This window comes from Xenopus tropicalis, chromosome 4 (assembly GCF_000004195.4).
Source record: "Xenopus tropicalis strain Nigerian chromosome 4, UCB_Xtro_10.0, whole genome shotgun sequence".
NCBI classification, from domain to species: Eukaryota; Metazoa; Chordata; class Amphibia; order Anura; family Pipidae; genus Xenopus; species Xenopus tropicalis.
This window is the reverse complement of record NC_030680.2, coordinates 48,165,407-48,189,153: the sequence shown is the minus strand read 5'-3', so window position 1 is coordinate 48,189,153 and position 23,747 is coordinate 48,165,407. Positions and strand designations below refer to the sequence as shown.

At 41.2% G+C, this 23,747-nt stretch overlaps 1 protein-coding gene across 1 annotated transcript in view; it reads right to left on the bottom strand.

Annotated features, from left to right (window-relative positions):
- The window catches only part of necab2 (N-terminal EF-hand calcium binding protein 2), a 200,756-nt gene that overhangs the window by 122,011 nt on the left and 54,998 nt on the right, over positions 1-23,747 (bottom strand). The window contains exon 3 of the mRNA XM_002940331.5: positions 13,560-13,668. Within this exon, the coding sequence (XP_002940377.3) occupies positions 13,560-13,668 (109 nt within the window). The remainder of the gene's footprint in view (positions 1-13,559; positions 13,669-23,747) is intronic.

Sequence of the window (23,747 nt, the reverse complement as noted above, 5' to 3'; positions counted from 1 at the left end):
ATCCTTCTGGTAATGTTTAAAGGAGAAAGAAAGGTAAAAACTAAGTAAGCTTTATCAGAAAGGTCTATGTAAATACAGCCATAAGCACTCACAGAAACGCTGCACTGAGTTTTCTGTCAAAAGATTTGTTGTGTCTGTTATGCAGCTCTCTGCTTTCTGCTCTCTCCTGCTCCCCCCTCCCTCAAGAATGCTAAGAATTCACTGCCCCCCCCTTAGGAATGTGGATCTGAGCCAGGAAGCTGACGCAGGAAGCTGACTTATAGTATAACTAACTGAGCATGTAAACAGGTCTTGCTTTTGGTGCAGGAGTGTGGCATTATGGGAACTTTTACTTTCTTATTTTTTTCTTCCTGTTTGGCTCCTGATCATCTGAACGGGAGAAATATGGGGAGACTTAAGGGCACTATTGAGACAACTGAAGGTATGCTTGCAGATTGAGATTAACTCTTTATTAGCCTTTGCTTCTCCTTTAAAGCCCTTCACTCCTCTGCTCCTCACTACATTTCTTCACTAGTCTCCCTGTACTTCCTGGTCATCTCCTCCATTCAGGGCCGGAACTAGGGGTAGGCAGAAGAGGCACTTGCCTAGGGCGCAACAGTGAAGGGGCGCTAGGCAGGTACCTCTGTTGCCACCCCTAGTCTGGGACCTCTTACCCTGACACTTCATTTCCCGGCGCTCCCTCCCTCCGCAGCACTAACTCCACTTCCGGCGTCCCCGTGCTTGTGTGCACGCGGGGGGTGGGGGTGAGGTGGCCAGCCAGGTCGCCTAGGGTGCCCGGCCGACATGGCCTGCCTCTGCCTCCATTCCTTTCAGAGCCTTTTAACACCATCCACACACACTGCTCTCTCTTGACTTATCTTGTCTTATCTATCTCGCTGCTACTTACCTCTGGGACTCTATCCCTGAATTCCTCACTCACTCAGATGCTACCTTCTGGAGCACTAAAACACTATTATTGAATTAGAGAGGGTCCAGAGAAAGGCAACTAAGCTGATAAAGGGTATGGAAAGTGTCAGATTTACAGATTTGGCCTTTGTTTCTGATATTCTCAGACTCTCTTTCATCGGGTATGGTACCTAGGGATTGGAAGAAGTCTAATGTCATTCCTATATTTAAAAAGGGAGTAAGATCTCAGCCTGGCAATTATAGGCCTGTTAGTTTGACATCCATGGTGGGCAAGTTATTTGAAGGTTTTTTAAGGAACAACATACAAAATTATGTACTGGAATATGGCATTATGGGCAGTAATCAGCATGGCTTTATGAAGGACAGGTCATGTCAGACCAATTTAATTGCTTTTTATGATGAGGTGAGTAAGAAGCTGGACAGTGGGGATGCAGTAGATTTAATCTATTTGGATTTTGCCAAAGCATTTGATACCGTTCCCCACAAACAACTGCTTTCTAAACTAAGGTCTATTGATCTTAGTGAAGTTGTTTGCACATAGTTAGGACACTGGCTACAGGATCGGGTACAGAGGGTGGTTGTTAATGGTACATTCTCTACTTGGAGTAAGGTTCCCAGTGGGGTCCCTCAGCATTCTGTACTGGGTCCACTTTTGTTTAACTTGTTCATAAATGACTTAGGGGAGGGTATTATAAGCAATGTATCAGTGTTTGTAGATGACACAAAACTATACAGACCAGTCAATTCTATCCAGGATGTGGCATCCTTGCAGCAGGATCTTGACAACTGGCAATCTGGGCCACTATGTGGCAGATGAGATTTAATGTGGATAAATGTAAGGTCATGCACCTGAGATGTAAAAATATGCAAGCCACTTATACCCTTAATGGGACTGCACTAGGCAAATCCATAATGGAGTAGGACCTTGGAGTCCTTGTAGATAATAAACTTGGCTGTAGCAAGCAATGTCAGGCAGCAACTGCAAGGGCAAACAAGGTTTTGAGTCGTACTGGCTTTTAGGGGAATACAGGATAATGAGAGGTACAGGTAGCTCTTAGTACAAGTTGTTTCAGGGATTGGTCCAATTGCAATCTTGGAGTCAGAAAGGAATTTTTTCCCCTCTGCGGCAAATTAGAGAGGTTTCAGATGGGGTTTTTTGCCTTCCCCTGGATCAACTAGCAGTTAGGCAGGTTATATGTAGGCATTATGGTTGAATGTGATGGACGTACGTCATAGGTGGATTTTCAATAAGGCTAGGGGAGGCTAAGCCTCCCCAAACCTGCTCTGGCACCCTAAAAATAAAATAAAAAAACCTGGCTCTGTTTCTGCGCTGTCCTGCAAATCTTCTCCTGTCCCTGCAAGCTCCGGGTTCTGCTCTAATCAGCTGTGCTCTGATTGGATCTTTCTTCTTGTATATTCTCCAATCAGAGCACAGCTTTCTTGACAGACAGTAAAATTGACCAATCAAGACACAGATGCAGACAGGGATCGGGAAATTTTGCAAACTGCAGAAATGAAGACTTAAAAAAGAAGAATCTGCAGACTGTAAGTTTACCCATGAACCAGCTATGAACTTTGCTGCAGTTTTCATCCCACGGGTACTATACTGTATATGTTCTAAAGGCTGACCCACTAGCTGGAATTAAATTGTTTTTTGTCATCTGACATTTATAATATCCCCTACCCTAACAGATGGAGGGTAAGTTAATTTTTCCCCCTGACAAAGCTCATTGTGCTTTTATATATTTGTTATGGTTTTTTGCACATTCTATTTTTTTTTTACTTTTGTCATTGTTTTTTTCATTTATAGTAAGTTACAGTGGGGCCAATGTTGTGTATCAGTGCCAGTGTTATAGTGCCAGGGCCTGAATATCTGCCATCTGTACCCACTGCTCCTCATGGCATATAATGTGCTGGTTTTGTATATAAAGACTGTGTCTCGCTGTATATAACGTGCCTGGGATGTCAGTACCTGCTGCCTCACTTTCTATAAAGCTAACTTAAACACATCTAATGGGGAGGTTCACTTTTAAGTTAACTTGTAGTATATTATAGAATGGCCTATTCCTAGCAACTTTGCAATTGGTCTTCCTAGTTAATTTTATATAGTTTTTGAATCATTTGCCTTTTGCTTCTGCCTCTTTCCAGCTTTCAAATGAGGGTCACTGACCAAAAAGTATTGCTCTGTGAAGCTACAGTTTTATTTTTCCATGCAGGCCCCTTAACTATTCATATTCCCATCTCTTGTTTAAACCACTACCTGGTATATAAGACCCTAGCAACCAGATAGCTGATGAAATACCAAATGGAGAGCTGCTGAACAAAAAGCTAAATAACCGAAAAACCATTAAAAATAAAAGAGGACCAATTGCAAATTGTCTCAGAATTTCAGTGTCTACATCATATTAAAAGTTAATTTAAAGGTGAACTACCCCTTTAACCTAACTGAACACAAATGTATAGAGAACCCCTAACAGAAGTGCACATATGAATGCTTTTACATCCTAAGCATTTTAGGGTTAAAAAAATCCCCCCCACCTGCACTTTTGCACAGTATCCCTGGGAGTCAGTGGGAACTGCCAGAGGTAGTTGGGAGGTTAATTTTTTACACCAGCAGTGAATCCACTAAGTGTCACATTAGCTGTAGGTCAGTTTGTGTATGGGCCATCTTTATAAAGCCTCTAATCTAAATAGTATTTATAACAAAGTAAATATAAACGAATAACAAACTGAAGCCCCAAACAAATCAAAACCCATACCAAATAAATAAATAGGTCTGGGTGTGAACACCCCAGACCTAGCGCAGTTGTAAGGAAACTCTAGGGGGCCCCAATGGAAATTTGTAATTAATGCAGAATCAGAAAACGCTCACCAGAGTCCACAATTGGTCCGGGTGCTCAGGGCCCCGAACCCGTAGCTGAAGGGAGAGATTATATCATATACAGTTGAGCTCCAAACATCGTGTCCGGAGATGTTTGGAGCTCAACTGTATATGGGCCATCTTTAGCCTCCCCAAACAAAAAAGTCATCCTCCGCCTATGACGTACGTCTTTTTTCAACCTAACTTACTATGTTACTATTTTGTCTAGTCTTGCTCTTGAGGGCAAATGCCCATACCTTGTGCACTCCTACCTTCCAATTTGTTCCTGTATGTTTCCTGACAACTAAGATTGTAAACTCTATGGGACAAGGACCTCCTTCCTACTGTATCTCACACCAAATGGCACTTAATCTCTGTGTATTTATACTTATTTATTGTATTTATAATAACACTTGTCCTCCCTGTGTGTAATTGTGTATATTGTAAGATTGTACAGTGCTGCGTACCCTTGTAGCGCTTTATAAATAAAGTTATACATACATACAATTCCCTACAAAATTAGGGTTTTTTCCCATTTACCCAATATGCCTCCGTTAAAGATCATGTACCAGAGGTGGTTGTCAATGTTACATTGTTCTAATTGGATTGGGGTTCTTAGTGGGATGTCACAGGTTTCTGTACTGGGGCCACTTTTATTTAACTTGATCATAACTTAGGGGAGGGTATTGTAAGTAATGTATCTGTGTTTTCTGACGACACAATACTATCCATCCCAATTAATTCTATCCAGGATGTGTCATCCTTACAAGAGAATGTATACATTTGTATATTACAATCTGGGTAGCTAAGTTTGAGATAAGATTCTGTGTTGATCAATGTAAAGTTAAAAATTCGGCACTTAAAATATGTAAGCAACTTATGCCCTTAAAAAGTTAAGCAAATCGCCGATGCAAAAGGACCTGGGGGTACTTCTGGATAATAAACTTATTTGTAGGAAGCTGTCAGCAGTAAACTATTGTCTTAAAAGTGTATTGAGAGGGCTATTATTTCCTATTACAAATAACAGGCAAGGCCCCATAATTCAAGTGTAGTGCTGTTTTGTTCTCCAATCCTTAAAAAACATATTGATGAGCTTCTAATATAAAACTGATCCAGTGATTGGCTCAATTGCCATCTTGGAGAAAGGAACTGATATTTTTCCCCTCTATGGCAAACTAGAGTGGCGTCAGATAGGGTTTTTTGCCTTCCTCTGGATCAACTAGCAGCAGGGTTAGACTGGGCATCAGGACACGGGGAAAAAACCCGGGACCGGTCCCAGCCAGAGCACTCCGGGGCCCACAGGTTCCTGCCTCCTGACACGCCTAAGTATGTGCACTCAGGAAAGGGGGTTGGGTGGGTGGTGAGGGCCTGGGCGTGTAGACCACAGCGGGGGTCCCTTGGGAGGGGTGCGGGGACCTGCACTGCCCAGTCCGACCCTGACTAGCAGTTAGGCTGGTTCAGAAAGGATGACTTGATTCATGTGTGTCTTTTGTCAGCATCATTTTCTATGTTAAAATGGCATGAAAAACATTTTGCAAGACTAAACATGGTGTTCCACAATAGCACTGCTTCCGTGTAGAATGAAGACATTAAACAGTGTGACCTACCACTACAGTATTATAATTCATCATCTGCATCTTTCTAAACTTTAAACACATTCTAACATACATTAGAATGAATAGGTACAGTAACCAGGCACAAAATCACCAGGGAAATCATTCTGGAGGTTAGTGAAAAAGCATACACACATAGAATTAGCGTACTACTTAAGGCTGATGTCTAACGAAAAGATTAGTTGCCTGTGATAGATCTATGCTACCGAGGGCGACTAATTTCTCCTAAATGCCTTTCCACTAGCAACAAAGAGAATCGCTGGTGGAAAGGCCTACATATAACTTCAGCTTTTCAAAATCACGCAATCACTAAAAACCCTAGCCTTCTGTCCCACATAACCATAGCCTTAATATTTTGTCCATTTATCAAAAATAATTTATCAAGAAAAATTGTCTATAACGCATATGTAAAAACAAGAGCTGAAGGATGTTGGGAGGATGCTGGGGGGAGCTGGAGGATACTAGGAGGGAGCTGGAGGAAGTTATGGGGGAGCTGGGGGATGCTGGGGAGGACACTGGGAGGGAGCTGGAGGATGCTAGGGGGGAGCTGGAGGATACTGGGGGGAGATGCTGAGGGTCAATATGTAGCATGGGATGCTTGTGCTACACTGAGTGTGTCATGATATACAGGTGCCACAGTGCGTCATAAAATGATTGGGGCCACTGTGTCTGTCTTCTGGTGCACTTTGTGTATGTTATGCTTTTCAGGTGTGGTTTTGTAAAATGGGCCTGTTTTTTGGGGCGTGGCCATAAAGTGGGCGTGGCCTCAAATTTTTTTGCCGCGCTACGCACGGCAGATATTCTTGTCCCTTCTTCTCATTATCAAATGTTGGGAGGTATGATATATTATAATTATATGATAATGGATAATGTACCCCCTACTGTATTTTATAAAGATAATATGTTACCGAAGAGTTATGTGGCCATGTTTTATACAGGTCACATAATTCCGAGGTGACTACTAATATCTTTAGAAATTACAGAAGGGGGTACATTATGCTGTGTGCAGTGTTTTACTTCCTGAAGACCTATGGCTTTGTTCTATGTTCTTCAAAATGACAAACTTCAGTGAAAACTGAATTAATCAAGGGGCACAAACACAAATCACCACAATGAATCACAATATGTGATCACAATATGTCATTTTGAAGAAGTTGTCCCTTCTTTTGGCATAAGCACCTAAGCACTTGTATTTAAATTCCCTCTGCTTTTTCTATTCTGCTCCTTGCCTTCTAGCCTGCCCTGTGTTATGTTATCAGTTCAGCAGGTTAAAGAGAGAGAGAAAAGGTGGGAGGGGCAGCCAACTTGAGAAGGGAAGGGGAGTGAGACTGGAGAGGAACTGTGAGATAGTGATGTGGAGGTCGGCCCGATACAGGAGGTTAAAGGAGAATGCAAGTCAAAATTTAAAAAGCATACTGCCCAATAGTCCTCCTATTGTTTATTAAAAATGCCACACTTTTGGCTCACCTAATCAAATATTTACTCAGTCACACTTACTTCACATGTTCTAGAACAGGCAGCCATCTCTAAAAAGGTATTCTCCCTTCCTTTCCCTCCTTGCTTCATACTGCACATGTGTTTCATTCCCTCCCACCCCCCTCTACCAGATCCGCTTCTGATTGGCTGGTGGGCATGTGTAGCTCAGAACAGGAGACAGGATTAAGTTACACACATGCTCAGAGAATAGGAAGGCTGCCGCTGGCAGCCTACAGGAAGGACAGAGATATTTCAGTGATGTCACTGTAGTCTTCACACTGCTGTAGGCTGCCAGCACCATATCTCAGAGAAGCAAGCAGGGATCTGGGAATTTAGATATGCAGTAAGTACTTAAAAAGAATGCCTTTAGACTTACTTTTAATTTATATTAACCTTTCATTGTCCTTTAAGGCAAGAGTAGAAAAAGAACTGCAGAGAGAGAGAGAGAGCAGAAGTAGCAGCAAGCTCTAGCTTAACAGTGCATACTGACATAGGAACGTGCTGTTTATAATGATATAATTTACAGTTTGGTCCCATAGGGAAATTGACGAAAGTGTATAAATATATATATATATATATATATATATATATATACAGTCATGGCCAAAATTGTTGGCACCCCAGAAATTTTTCCAGAAAATGTATGTATATCTTTATTTAAAAAAGCGCTACTTATGTACACAGCACTTTACAGTAAAATACATTAATACAAACAGGGGATTATTAAGATAATGGAGAAATACAAAGTACAACAATAAATACAAATAAATACAAGGTACAGTTGCAATAAGAGTCAGAAACACAAGATGATGGAGGTCCCTGACCCGTAGAGCTTACAATCTATATGGGAGGGGTAACTAACAGACACAAATGGGCAAGTGTGAGTGCTGACATTACAATATAAGTGCCAGTTTCAAGTATTTCTCACAGAAAAGTATTGCAGTAACACATGTTTTGCTATACACATGTGTATTCCCTTTGTGTGTATTGGAACAGAACAAAAAAGGGAGGAAAAAAAGCAAATTGGAAATAATGTCACACAAAACTCCAAAAATAGGCTGGACAAAATTATTGGCACCCATTCAAAATTGTGGATAAATAATATTGTTTCAAACATGTGATGCTCCTTTAAACTCACCTGGGGCAAATAACAGGTGTGGGCAGTATAAAAATCCCACCTGAAAGCAGATAAAAAGGAGAGATGTTCACTTAGTCTTTGCATTGTGTGTCTGTGTGTGCCACACTAAGCATGGACAACAGAAAGAGGAGAAGAGAACTGTCTTGAGAACCAAAATTGTGGAAAAATATCAACAATCTCAAGGTTAAAAGTCCATCTCCAGAGATCTAGACTTGCCTTTGTCCACAGTGCGCAACATTATCAAGAACTTTGCAACCCATGGCACTGTAGCTAATCTTCCTGGGTGTGGATGGAAGAGAAAAATTGATGAAAGGTTGCAACACAGGATAGTCCGGATGGTGGATAAGCAGCCCCAAACCAAGCCCTGCTGGCTCAGGGAGCATCAGTGTCAGCGCGAACTATTCATCGACATTTAAATGAAATGAAACGCTATGGCAGGAGACCCAGGAGGACCCCACTGCTGACACAGAGACATAAAAAAGCAAGACTACAGTTTGCCAAAATGTACTTGAGTAAGCCACAATCCTTCTGGAAAAACATCTTGTGGACAGATGAGATCAAGATAGAGCTTTTTGGTAAAGCACATCATTCTACTGTTTACCGAAAACACAGTACCTACAGTGTAATATGGTGGAGGTTCAATGATGTTTTGGGGTTTTTTTGCTGCCTCTGGCACTGGGTGCCTTGAATGTGTGCAAGGCATCATAAAATCTGAGGATTACCAAAGGATTTTGGGTCGCACTGTAGAGCCCAGTGTCAGAAAGCTGGGTTTGTGTCCGAGATCTTGGGTCTTCCAGCAGGACAACGACCCCAAACATACGTCAAGAAGCACCCAGAAATTGATGGCAAGAAAGTGCTGGAGAGTTCTGAAGTGGCCAGCAATGCATCCAGATCTAAATTCCATTGAACATCTGTGGAGAGATCTTAAAATTGCTGTTGGGAAAAGGCTCCTTTCCAATAAAAGAGACCTGGAGCAGTTTGTAAAGAAAGAGTGGTCCTAAATTCCTGGTGAGAGGTGTAAGAAACTTATTGATGGTTATAGGAAGAAACTGATTTCAGTTATTTTTTTCCAAAGGGTGTGCAACCAAATATTAAGTTAAGGGTGCCAATGATTTTGTCCAGCCCATTTTTGGAGTTTTGTGTGACATTATGTCCAATTTGCTTTTTTTCCTCCCTTTTTTTTGTTGTGTTCCAATACACACAAAGGGAATAAACATGTGTATAGCAAAACATGTGTTACTGCAATACTTTTCTGTGGCCATGACTGTATATATATATATATATATATATATATATATATATATATACAGTGGCTTGCAAAAGTATTCGGCCCCCTTGAACTTTTCCACATTTTGTCACATTACAGCCACAAACATGAATCAATTTTATTGGAATTCCACGTGAAAGACCAATACAAAGTGGTGTACATGTGAGAAGTGGAACGAAAATCATACATGATTCCAAACATTTTTTACAAATAAATAACTGCAAAGTGGGGTGTGCGTAATTATTCAGCCCCCTGAGTCAATACTTTGTAGAACCACCTTTTGCTGCAATTCCAGCTGCCAGTCTTTTAGGGTATGTCTCTACCAGCTTTGCACATCTACAGACTGAAATCCTTGCCCATTCTTCTTTGCAAAACAGCTCCAGCTCAGTCAGATTAGATGGACAGCGTTTGTGAACAGCAGTTTTCAGATCTTGCCACAGATTCTTGATTGGATTTAGATCTGGACTGTGACTGGGCCATTCTAACACATGGATATGTTTTGGTTTAAACCATTCCATTGTTGCCCTGGCTTTATGTTTAGGGTCGTTGTCCTGCTGCAAGGTGAACCTTCGCCCCAGTCTCAAGTCTTTTGCAGACTCCAAGAGGTTTTCTTCCAAGATTGCCCTGTATTTGGCTCCATCCATCTTCCCATCAACTCTGAGCAGCTTCCCTGTCCCTGCTGAAGAGAAGCACCCCCAGAGCATGATGCTGCCACCACCATATTTGACAGTGGGGATGGTGGGTTGAGAGTGATGTGCAGTGTTAGTTTTCCACCACACATAGCGTTTTGCATTTTGGCCAAAAAGTTCCATTTTGGTCTCATCTGACCAGAGCACCTTCTTCCACATGTTTGCTGTGCCCCCCACATGGCTTGTGGCAAACTGCAAATGGGACTTCTTATGGTTTTCTGTTAACAATGGCTTTCTTCTTGCCACTCTTCCATAAAGGCTAACTTTGTGCCATGCACGACTAATAGTTGTCCTATGGACAGATTCCCCCACCTGAGCTGTAGATCTCTGCAGCTCGTCCAGAGTCACCATGGGCCTCTTGGCTGCATTTCTGATCAGCGCTCTCCTTGTTCGGCCTGTGAGTTTAGGTGGACGGCCTTGTCTTTGTAGGTTTACAGTTGTGCCATACTCCTTCCATTTCTGAATGATCAGTGGAACAGTGCTCCGTGGGATGTTCAAGGCTTTGGAAATCTTTTTGTAGCCTAAGCCTGCTTTAAATTTCTCAATAACTTTATCCCTGACCTGTCTGGTGTGTTCTTTGGACTTCATGGTGTTGTTGCTCCCAATATTCTCTTAGACAACCTCTGAGGCCGTCACAGAGCAGCTGTATTTGTACTGACATTAGATTACACACAGGGGCACTCTATTTAGTCATTAGCACTCATCAGGCAATGTCTATGGGCAACTGACTGCACTCAGACCAAAGGGGGCTGAATAATTACGCACACCCCACTTTGCAGTTATATATTTGTAAAAAATGTTTGGAATCATGTATGATTTTCGTTCCACTTCTCACGTGTACACCACTTTGTATTGGTCTTTCACGTGGAATTCCAATAAAATTGATTCATGTTTGTGGCTGTAATGTGACAAAATGTGTAAAAGTTCAAGGGGGCCGAATACTTTTGCAAGCCACTGTATATATATATGGGACCTGTGCTCGGGGCCTGGGGTTTTCCGGATAATGGATATTTCCGTAATTTGGATCTCCATAACTTAAAAAATAATTTAAAAATCATTTAAATATTGAATAAACCCAATAGGATTGTTTTGCCCCCAATAAGGATTAATTATATCTTAGTTGGTCAATGTTATTATTACAGAGAAAAAGGAAATCATTTTTAAAAATTAGAATTATTTGCTTATAATGGAGTCTAAAGGACTCAATGTTATTATTACAGAGAAAAAGGAAATCATTTTTAAAAATTAGAATTATTTGCTTATAATGGAGTCTAAAGGATTAATTATATCTTAGTTGGTCAATGTTATTATTACAGAGAAAAAGGAAATCATTTTTAAAAATTAGAATTATTTGCTTATAATGGAGTCTAAAGGAGATGGGCCTTCCGTAATTTGGAACTTAATAAGTTATATAATAATAATAAGTTATATAATATAATAATAACTGGATAAGGGGTTTCCAGATAAGGGACCGGTGTGTGTGTATATAAAATAGTCCAAAGGGTGCAAACCATTTGCAGCAGCAAAAGCTTTGTGCTAGTACCAAAAAATGCACTGGAACAAAGACAGCACTCCTATCTTTGCATTTACATTTTGTTCACAGTTCTTGAAAAATCCCTGGACTGCTGTCCTTGTTCTCCAGTATCTATCTATCTATCTATCTATCTATCTATCTAATAAAATAAAAATAAACTGCAGACACTTGCCTTTAACACTTTTCCTGCCAACGACATATGGCATACGTGATTGCAGAAATATGCGTTACCTGCCAACCACGTATGTCATACATTGTTTGGCAGATCTAGGTTTCTCTCTGCAAAAGCAGCATGTGCTGCTACTGCAGAGAGTTCTGAGAGATGACAGCCCCCTGGGCAATGAGCCAGGGGGCTGTCATGTGGGTCCTGCGATGCGATCATCGCAGGACCAACCTCCAAGCAGCAGATGCGATCACATCTGCTGCTTCTCATTCGGCTCTCCCTGTTTTCCCCGCCCCTGCTTTCTCCCCCTCCCTCCAGCGACGCCCACTCATTTCCTGTTGCTGCGAGCTCTGCACAGAGGACCCTGCAGGACCACTGAGGACAGCTGCAAGCAATTTGATCAGCCATTTAGCTCCAGGACAGGTAAGTGCCCTTTCTTTACACTATTATACACACTTACATACAATTATTTGCATTTACACACACACACACACACACACACAGAGCACACATATTAGAACAGGTTGGATTTGTCAGAATGTGTACTTTCCAAAAAATATATGGGTTTCTGAGTTTTTCAGTATAGTTAGGGGGTCTTACAGCACATAATACACAGTCATTGGGCTTATTTTGACAGCTGAGAAAATTCATATGCACTATGTCACATACTTAGGTAAACCTATACATATTGTGTATCAAACTGTTCAGTGGACCCCTGCGTTCAAATTCAGGGTGTTTTATCTTGGTACCTAATGCTATGTGGGAGATAAGATGCTGCAAAGTGGAAGCTTTGAGGGGGGTTTTGGAAATGTAATCAAAATCGCTAAATTTAGGAAAGCTTTGCAGCTTGGTACTATAGAGTAGAAAGACATGGGGACCCATTTTAGATTCGGGGAAATGTGTAGTTTCCAAAAATATATGGCTTTCTGGAGTGAGCGTACATTTTTGTAGCTTTTCCCCTATAAAATGATGTAAATGTGTTGATTTTGCAGGAGCTGAAATGACAGAAATGATAGGTCATATGGGGGCATCTGAACATTGGGGCCCCTACATGCCACATGCTTAGGTAAACCTATACATATTGGGTCTCAAACTGTTCAGTGGACCCCTGGCGTTCAAATTTAGGGTGTTTTATCTGGTTACTTTATGACCTGTAGGAGATAAGATACTATAGACTGGGAGCTTTGAAGCAATTTTTCCAAAAAATCACAAATTTTGATAAAAACCAATAAATTTAGGAAAGCATTGCAACTTGGTAGTTTGGAGTAGACAGACAGTTCTACCTATTCTGGATTCCCCAGAATCTGTTCTTTCCAAAAACGTATAATTTTATGGGATAAACTCTCTGTTAGTGGAAGTTTTGGCCTTGAAATCTAAAGTATGCAGCTTTCTGGAGCAGTGTTTTGGAAATTTGGTAGAGTACTGCCGGGAGTTTTTGACCTATACAAGTGAGAATTCTCCATAAAACCATATATATATTTGGTATTGGCATGTTTAGAAGACATTGGACTTTCCAAATCAGTTGTATTTTCATGCATAAAATTATTTTTGTTTCTGGTTTATGTGTTTATATTATGGAAAATTTGATTTTTTTTTCATTTTTTAGATATTTAGAAGCCTATATCTTGTTACAGAATTGGAATTACAGACAAATTCTACCATACTTTGAAAACTTAGGTTGTCCTGAAAAAAACAATATATAGGTTTCCTGGGTAAACTAAAAGTCTACCCAAGGATAGGCCCCTAAATTGAAAGAGTGCAAAATGTTCAAAAACTGTCTGGCAATACACATTCCGCTTTGACCAAAATGGCTGGCAGTAAAAGGGTTAAGAGAGCAACCTCTGGGACTGCTTTGTTCACCTTAAAAGATTGTGTACTGTTAGAATTTCTGGTAGCACTGTGACACTGCTTACTTGGTGTTGTCAGAGTCAATGGTGTGAAACAGCTTTTCAAGCTCCTCCTCATTGAGTGTCCCATCTGAAAAAAACGTCTGAAATTCATCCAACGACAACTTCCCATCATCTGCAAAAGAAGCAGCTATTAATAACAGAGCTAATCAACCTAACTGCTTGGTGTCAACCCATAAACTGTACAAGTTCCACTTTATAGGACAGTGAGCTAATCAAAGATGTCTACACAGTCAAATTACTGCTTCTTACAAAACTTGCCTGTATAGATAAAAATACAGATCACTTTGCAGGCTCATATCTGACCTTAGTAATGATAGTTTGATCAATAACACACTAAAATATAACATATGATTATAATTTAGTAATCCACATTTTAAATACAAATACAATAACACAATCAAATCTAACATATGATTATAATTTAGTAATGCACATTTTAAACATCTATTCAAATTTGGCTCAAATGCAGTATAAATTATTGTTTAAATCAGTGCTATCGAACTAGTGGCCCACAGGCTGCATTTGGCCTGCAGCCCTCCTTGTGTGCCCCCCCCCATCTGTCTGGCTGCTGTGACTGCTGACCTTTGTGTAAATGGTATCAGTACTGAGATTATCTGGCCCTCCTGCATTGTTCACAACTTAGATTCAGGCTGTAAGCCCCTGTATTGTTCACACCGTAAGGCCCTGCATTGTTTGCACCTGAAAGGTCCTACATTGTTCAGACTTGTAAGAGCTCAGACTCTAGGTGCCCACATTGTTCACCTGTATACACATCAGACAGACTGTAGGAGTAGTGCTGCATACAGTGTCACTGTATGCAGTACTATACAAACTGTTCATCTTGGAGTGGTGATGATCAGTTACTTGCATAATCATGATAGCTTTCCCTGTCCCCTTTCCTACTCTGCCTGCCCTGCTCTACGCTGTCTGTGTGTACCATACTCTGCCTGGGTGCCCCTACTCTGCCTGGCCTTCCCTAGCCTGCCTGTGTGTGCCATATTGTGCTTGCTCTGCTCTACCCTGCCTGTGTGCCATACCCTGCCTGCCCTATGCTGCCTGTGTGTCATACCCAGCCTGCCCTATTCTGCCTGTGTCCAATACACTGCCTGCCCAATGCTGCCTGTGTGCCCTACTCTGCCTGCCCTACTCTACCTTGCCTGTGTGTGCCTATGCTGCCTGTGTGCCCTACCCTGCATGTGTGTGCCATACTTTGCCTGTCATGTGCTGCCAGCGTGTGCCCTACTCTGCCTGCCCTGCCTGTGTGCCATACTCTGCCTGTCCTACCCTGCCTGTGTGTGTCTTAGGGGCACATTCATCAAAGAACAACAGGTCCCAATAAAAAAAAATCATATTTTTATTAAATGTTACAACTTTTGCGTATTTTCTGAAACTTTTTCGTACATTTGCGTGACTTTTTTGTACTTTGCAACAAAAAGCAAAACAAAAAAGCGATTATTGTCGCGCCGAGTACGAAAGTTTTGGATTCATTCAAGCTTCGGTATCGTGACTTTCCTTGGCCCAGGTAGGAGCTGCAGAGTGCCATTGAGTCCTACGGGAGGCTTCCAAAATCATGCACAAAAGGATCAAAGTCAGAAAAGTTTTTCTGCAGTTTATGATTGTTCAAATACGAAAAAAATCTTACTTTTCGGACATTATATGATAAGATACAATAATTTCGTATTTCAAGATACAAATTTTTCGAACTTTAAACAGCACAATACAAAAAAAATCGTATTTAATCGTATTTTCTTTTTAGAAGTACGAAAATCGTACTTTGACAAATCTGCCCCTTAGTCTGCCTGCCCTATACTGCCAGTATTTTGTCCCAATAATAAAAATGGAGACATCAATTTTTAGGAATGCTAAAAAGAGCTTTACAATTCTAAATTTAGATAAAACTGAACCCAAATGTCTTGTTAAGCAAGTAAAATTGTAAAAGTGCATAGTGTAAAGCTATAGACACAATGGATATTTCAGCTGGTACACTTGAGACTGATAAAATTTACCAATACTTGCATAAATAGCCCTTCTTGGAAACATATAGGAGTATTCTTACTAAAAAGAAGAATTCCTATGCAACTTTTTAGGTCTTTACTGCACTATAGCTGGAGGTAATGACAAGTCTGCCTTGCGCTCGCTCAGCACCTTAAAAAAAATGAGGAGCAAAAGGCAGATATGCCCTGGACAAAAATGCTTGTCTATAAAGAGTGTGATTTTGTGCCCCTTAGTACATAGCACATAGCCCTTTAAGAATATATGTATTGCTACCTATACTTAATTTTAAATTTATAATAATCTACACTACAATAAGCAATGGCAAAAACATTCTAGCTGTCTATTTTGCTTGAATTTCACAAGACATACACAATACACATGGTGGCATTGTCTTGGTGTTGCCAAGTACAGCCAATGAACCACAATGTTTTGCACAAAAGAACAGAAAACACACAGCAGCACTTGTACTGCTTAAATAATTCAGGCTTCTCATTCCATAGTCTCCTTGAAGACTGGGAGCCCCATGGAGGGTAATTAACAATGTACACAGAAAAAAAGTAGCCTGTTCTATTTAATTGGCTATGAATTCTAGAGTTTAATCTTTCTGGAAAGGTCAGGATCTGGCCCTGATTTACAGATAAATTTAATGATATCTAAATGCTAAGACCTCTAATAAGCAACTACCACTACCAGCACAAAAAAGGTAATATTAATACTCTTGCTAAAATAGACTCCTGCCAGAGTCTTTAGCTAATGGCACACCAATGTGGTATGTCAGCCGCTGCTGTTTACTGGCCAACAGTTGCAGTCAGAGGCAGACAATAAGCCCCTGTCTGTCTGCCCACTTTTAATGCTATTAAACAAAATGTTAATAAATAACATTAAGAACAGGAACAGGCATTTTAACTGATGATCCTTTCTACCATAAGAGAGGTGCGGTCATCATTCACTGTGTCCCAGTATCAGGTTTGTGTTTTACACAGATTATAGTCAGGGTATGGTCAGATTACAGTCTTTTTTTTGTATTCAAATCTTTATTGATAAACAAAAGATTGCTTTATACAGATTATTCCTTAATGGTTTTTGGCACATTTAAATTGTACATTCATTCATTTAGGTCTATTCTGCAAGATTTGTATACATTGAAACATTCAAATATCAACAAGGTAAGTAACTTTAATGCTATGTATTAGTTCTATGTTAGTACTGTCTTCCATTATTATTGATCTGTCTTGTTTGGTAAATGCCTGTTCTACAATCTAGATTACAGTCTTTTATGTCAGCAAGATCCAAGTGCATTGTTTGGTATATTACAATTTACACCAAATTACTTTGGGTAGGGGGTTTCAGACTAAAGGAATAATTTTCAATGACCTTAGGTGTAAGTGCTAGAGCACTTAAGAGTGCAAATCACTTCCCTTAGTGTTTATTAAAGAAGCATTGAGGTCTGAGGTCTCTATACCTCATCAAGTAAGGTGTTACTTTGTTGGAACAAGGCCCTAATTGAGTCCAAGGGGCAGATTTATCAAAACACGAGTTCGAATCCCGAATGGGAAAAATTCGGATTGGAAACGAAAATTTCTGAAGATCGCAAATATCACAAAAATGCTTCAGAAAAAATCATATTAGTCACGATATTATCGTATTGGCGATCCGAAAGTCACAAAATTTTCGTATCCGAACGATCGTAAAATGCAGGAAAACCATTCCGACTTTGATCCTTCTGTGCACGATTTTGGAAGCGTCCCATAGGAATCAATGGCACTCTGCAGCTCCAACATGGCCCAAGGAAAGTCACGATACCGAAGCTTGAATGAATCTGAAACTTTCGTACTCGTTGTGACAATACGATTTTGTCGCTTTTTTTACGCGCAGTACAAAAAAGTTGCGTTAAATAACAAAAAAATCAGCGAAAATACGCAAGGTACGGAAAAGTCGCAGAAAACACGAACGGTCCGATCGAATGAACGATCGGACCATTCGTGGATTGATAAATCTCCCCCCAAGTGTTTCATGTGTATAGTGATTTCTACTGAAAATGGAAGGGAGTGGCAAATGTGTGACCCAGTCCATGGATGTAAATGACACTGCACAAATCTGAGCTGGCCTATGTCTGTGACAGGGACAGAAACCTTTAATGGAAGGATAAATACTGTATTTTTAAATAGCAGAAACCTGTTGGAAAGCTGCAAGACACAAATCAGAAGGAACAGTATTTGTCTCCCAAGGGCCAGGCTAGAACCTGCTGACTCAGTTTGGGTTTGAATTTATTGACTGCTGATTAGCTTGTGTTCAGCTTTAGTCAGCAGATGATCTAATTTACTCTTGCTGCATAATGACCTAATCAGGATGCAGAAATGGAATGTTTTCCTCTGGACAGTACCATCTTTGACAATCCTTTAAACAATATCAGAATCTACAGGAAAATCTATAAAAACGCATGTTGCAGGTTATAGAAACACTCCTAAAAAGTGCATAATTACTGTGGTGAAATGGCCCTACATAACAGTAGGTGCATTTTAAAATGTCTTTGTGGAATGCTTGCAATTACACCTTGTATAAGGTTGCAGCAATTTCAGTAAATCCCATTCTCAGTGTTTTTAAAGGGAAAGTTCAATACTATTGAAGGGCCATACAAGGGATTACTTAGAAGCCATTTCAGGTGCCAAAAGAGGTAGAAATTTTACTTCTAGTAGAGCAATGCAGGTCACATTGGAAGCCAGTTGGAAGAAGGAGACTTAAAGGGATACTGTCATGATGTTGTGGTATACTATTTATTTCTAAACGCTACTCCTCCTACAGTTTTAGGGGTACAACCCACAAACTCTTCACACTTCTTGCCCTATAGCGGAGCAAGTTGCTTGTGCTTTTTTTAAGTGATCCTGCCCCCCCCCCCCCGTCTTTTTGTGGCACCACTCCAAACCCCCCAATTTTCCCATTGACTTTGACAGGGAAGATTTACAAACTGCTGCCACTCTTACAGCTTTGAAGCTGAACGCTAATTGAAATATAAATCAGTTTTTTTTTTTGTTTTTTTTTTATTCTGTTTTTTATCTATCTTATCACAGACTATTGAATTTGAAGCTGAACTCCCCAAACTTGAATAACATAATCATGGAGTCACCCTGAATGAAACAGCAAAATTTGTTGGATGACCCCAAAGGGGGAGGGGCAATCAAATTTTAACATTGACTTTAATGGGGAAATCGAAACTGCTGCCAATCTTACAGCTTTGAGGCTACACTGCCCAAACTTGAATCGCATAGTCATAAGATCAGCCTGAATGAAAATATGATGATAGTTGGATGCCCAAGAGTGGGCAGAGCTGTCAATGAGTGAATTTTACCTACTGATTTGGCTGAAATTCAACCTGCTGCCAGTAATAAAACAGTAATAACACCAGGGTCCCCAAACTTTGCAGAGTTAGGCACCAGGTAACCAGTGAAAGCTGGAGGTACTGGCGTTGGTGCGGAAATATGACGTGATTGGCGTTGCTGAAACTTGGTTGAACGAGTCGCATGACTGGGCAGTTAATATTGGGGGTTACACATTGTTTCGGAGGGACAGGGGCAATAGAAAAGGAGGAGGAGTGTGTCTGTTCGTTAAGCAGGAATTAAAAGCAAATATTAAAGAGGAAGTGATGGGGGTAACAGAGGGAGCTGAATCCTTATGGGTTGAGCTTCTCACAGATAGAATCTACCAAATTAATTGTAGACCCCTACAATTAATTTGTAAGTGAGGAGGCGGAGGCTCAGCTCCTGTTGAAAATAGAAAAGGCTGCTAGTTTGGGGCAAGTGATAATAATGGGGGATTTTAATTATCCTGATATTGACTGGAGCCATAGTACTGCCAGGACAATAAATGGGAACAAGTTTATAAACTTGCTGCATGACAACTTTATGTCACAGGTTGTTGAGGAGCCAACCAGGAACCATGCTATATTGGATCTAGTGATCTCTAATGACCTAGAACGTATAGCAAATGTGCAAGTGGTTGAACCCCTGGGTAATAGTGACCATAATGTTATTTCATTTGATGTTTGGTGCAGGAAACAAATTTACACTGGGACAACAAAGACACTGAATTTTAGAAAAGCAAATTTTAGCTCCTTAAGGGCAGAGCTTCAGGCCATAGATTGGGGCATTATGTTTTCTTCTGTGTATACAGTAAAGGAGCCAGAGGGCCAAGTCCCACCCAATTGCTGCTCTGTTGCCTCAGCTCCAACTACGCAGTGGTTGACACAGGATATGGTGCTTAAAGGGTTACACAAGATAAATGTAAAGAAGGCACCTGGGCCGGATGGAATACACCCTCGGGTACTGAAAGAGCTAGGGTCAGATTTACAGTGGCCTTTGTTTCTGATATTCTCAGACTCTCTTTCATCAGGTATGGTACCTAGGGATTGGAAGAAGGCGAATGTCATTCCTATATTTAAAAAGGTAGTTGGATTTTGCCAAAGCATTTGATACCGTTCCCCACAAACGACTGCTTTCTAAACTAAGGTCTATTGGTCTTAGTGAAGTCATATGCATACAGGATCGGGTACAGAGGGTGGTTGTTAATGGTACATGCTCTACTTGGAATAAGGTTCTCAGTGGAGTCCCTCAGGGTTCTGTACTGGGTCCACTTTTGTTTAACTTGTTCATAAATGACTTAGGGGAGGGTATTACAAGCAATGTATCAGTGTTTGCAGATGACACAAAACTCTGCAGACCAGTCAATTCTATTCAGGATGCGGCATCCTTGCAGCAGGATCTTGACCAACTGGCAATCTGGGTGGCTAAGAGGCAGATGAGATTTAATGTGGATAAATGTAAGGTCATGCACCTGGGATGTAAAAATATGCAAGCCACTTATACCCTTAATGGGACTGCAAATCCATAATGGAGAAGGACCTTGGAGTCTTTGTAGATAATAAACTTGGCTGTAGCAAGCAATGCCAGGCAGCAGCTGCAAAGGTTTTGAGCTGTAATAAAAGGGGCATAGATTCACGGGAGGAGGGGGTTTTATCTTCCCCTTTAAGGACCCATCTATGGTATGCTGTTCAGTTTTGGTCTCCAGTGCTCAAATGGGACATTATTGAGTTAGAGAGGGTCCAGAGAAGAGCAACTAAGCTGGTTAAGGGTATGGAAAGTCTCAGTTATGAAGAAATACTGGCCAAGTTGGGTTTGTTTACACTGGAGAAGAGGCACTTAAGAGGTGACATGATAACTATGTATAAATATATAAGGGGATCATATAATAACCTCTCTAATGCTTTATTTACCAGTAGGTCCTTCCAACGAACAAGAGGGCACCCACTCCGTTTAGAAGACGGGAGGTTCCATTTAAATATTCGGAAAGGATTTTTTACAGTGAGAGCTGTGTTGTGGAATTCCCTCCCCGAATCAGTCGTGCTGGCTGATACATTATGTAGCTTTAAGAAGGGGCTGGATGGATTCTTACCAAGTGAGGGAATACAGGGTTATGGGAGATAGCTCTTAGTGCAAGTTGATCCAGGGACTGGTCCGATATTTTCCCCCTCTAAGGCAAACTAGAGAGGCTTCAGATGGGGTTTTTTGCCTTCCTCTGGATCAACTAGAAGTTAGGCAGGTATATATAGGCATTATGGTTGAACGTGATGGACGTATGTTTTTTTTTCAACCCAACTTACTATGTTACTATGTATAAGTGGGTGGAGCCACCAACAGCCAATCAGATTTCACCTACTGAATTTAATTGGTTTAAAGCCAGGGTTCCCAAACTTTACACAGTCAGTGGGTGACTATGTACTCAAGGTTAGAAAAAGTGTGTGGGGCTGCCAAAAGCCAATCACATTTCTTTCATTGTTTTCAGTGGGGAAATTTTAACTGCTGCCATTCTCACATGTTTAATGTCAGGGTCCCCGAATGTTGCCCAGTTTGTCACTGGGTGACCACATTCCAAGTTTAGAAAAGTGGGTGGGGCCAACAACAGCAAATCAGATTTCACCTATAGACTTCATACATTTACATTTAAACTGTTGCCATTCTTTAAATATTAATACTAAGGTCACCAAACTTTGCAGAGCTAGTCACCAGGTAACTGCGGTTCAGAAAAAGTGGGTGGAGCCACCAAAGGCAAACACAAGAGACTTAAGGGTAGCTCTTCAGTAAAAGTGACCCGGTTGGGGAGCTCTAGCTGCACCTGTTCACCTGCTGGGAGGTCAGTATCCGCAGGCTATGATATGTCGGATGACGAAAATTTAAACCTTACTCCAAAGTTAGTTGATTGGGAGTCTGAGGAAGTTAACCTCTTGTATGCCACTGGTGACAAAGGAGAGCGAAGTAACTTGCAAATGACAAGAGTTAATCTCCAGGGCAAGCTACCCCCAGCTAAATTCACTGCAAAACACTGGTGCATTGACAAAGACACAGAAGTGTACAATTTCGTACAACTGGGGTGTAGAACTAGTCAGAGTGGACGACCTGATATTAAGATCTCATGCAGGCATACCTGATAGGACTGAGCTTGCTGCACCTGAAATAGACCCAGCATTAATATCCATTTTGGGCAATCAATCAATTAAGTCTGAACCCAGGATTCATTCCGTTCCAAACAGGGTTCCGGCCAGTCGACCTATGATAACAGGTCCAGTTTCCCCTACAGGGGCTATTTCTCCAAGAAAAAATCAGGTAAGTCTATGCCATTCTGTGCTGGGCAAAGTAACACAGTGGTCAGAGATCACATCAGACCCCTGGGTGTTACGAATTGTCAGGAGAGGCTTGGCTCTGCCATTAAAAAGATTTCCCTTTCAGTTCAGCATGTCACATGCCCCTTGCACAGTATCTTTAAACAAAGTTTTAATGACTGCCCTACAGACACGGAAGGTTTCCCCATCAGATCCCACAAAAAGGGGTTGGGTGAGCCCTCTTTTCCCAGTAAAAAAAACGGATGGCTCTCTCCGCCCAGTCCTGAATGTAAAGAAGCTGAATCGCTTCATAAAACCAAAACGTTTCAGAATGGAAGGCTTAAAGGATCTTCCAGTGATACTATGTGCTGGCCAATGGGCTATAAATATAGATTTAAAAGATGCCTTTCACTCAGTGCCCATTTACCCCCCACACCAGAGGCTTCTTCGTTTTCACTTGGGTGCACACCTGTTCCAATGGAATATCATGGTGTTTGGCCTCTCAAATACCCCTTATACCTTTTCCAGGATGATGAAGATGGTAGCAAGTCACCTACGCCTAAAAGGAATTTCCTGCTTAGTGTACCTAGACGATTTACTGGTGGTACACCAAGACAGAGACTCCTTAACTCACATAAGAGAAGAAATCCTAAGTCTTCTCTCAAATCTAGGGTTTCTGATAAATATAAAGAAGTCTGTTTTAGATCCTTGCCAAGTGATTCCGTTTCTAGGCTTCATCCTCAACACAGAAACATTGACGTTACAGGTCCCACCAGAAAAATTTCTAACAGTTTCCAAAATGATTCAGAGAGTCCTGGTTGTGAGACATCTTTCCCTACAAAAGCTAGCGGCTCTGATAGGCCGCCTAGTGGCATTATCTCCGGGTTTTCCTCAAGCCCCATTATATTGCAGACACCTGCAATTTCTGCTAAACTATCACCTACAAAAAGGGAAGCACTGGAAAGAATTTTCAGATTTAAACTCAGAAGCCAGAGACGATTTAAATGTTTGGCTAACCATCTCAAACCCCAGTCCTGCTCCTATAACTGTAAAGACCCCAGATCTTGTTATAACTGCAGATGCATCTCTGGAGGGCTGAGGAGGGTTTTCCAGAATGAGAGCTGTAAAAGGACATTGGCCCTCAGCCGAGAAGCTATACCACATAAATGTATTAGAGCTCAGGGCAGCTCGACTGGCTCTACAACAGATTCTAGCCCCTCCCTTCCCCGCCTCAGTTCAGTTTCAGATGGACAACAAGACTGCAGTATCGTACATCAACAAAATGGGGGGCACTCGATCATACCAGTTGTGCAGAGAGGCAGTCCTCCTTTGGAACTGGGCCTTGCTCCACAATCTATACATATCTGCAGGATACATCCCAGGGGTTCAGAACGAGATAGCAGACTCCTTGTCCAGGCACAAACTCTCATTGGCAATTATGACTCTTCACAGCCATCTATTTCACAAAATCCAGAGTACCTTGGGAGTCAGGCAAATAGATCTTTTTGCCTCTCCAACGTCAGCACAAACAAAAAATGTTTGTCTCC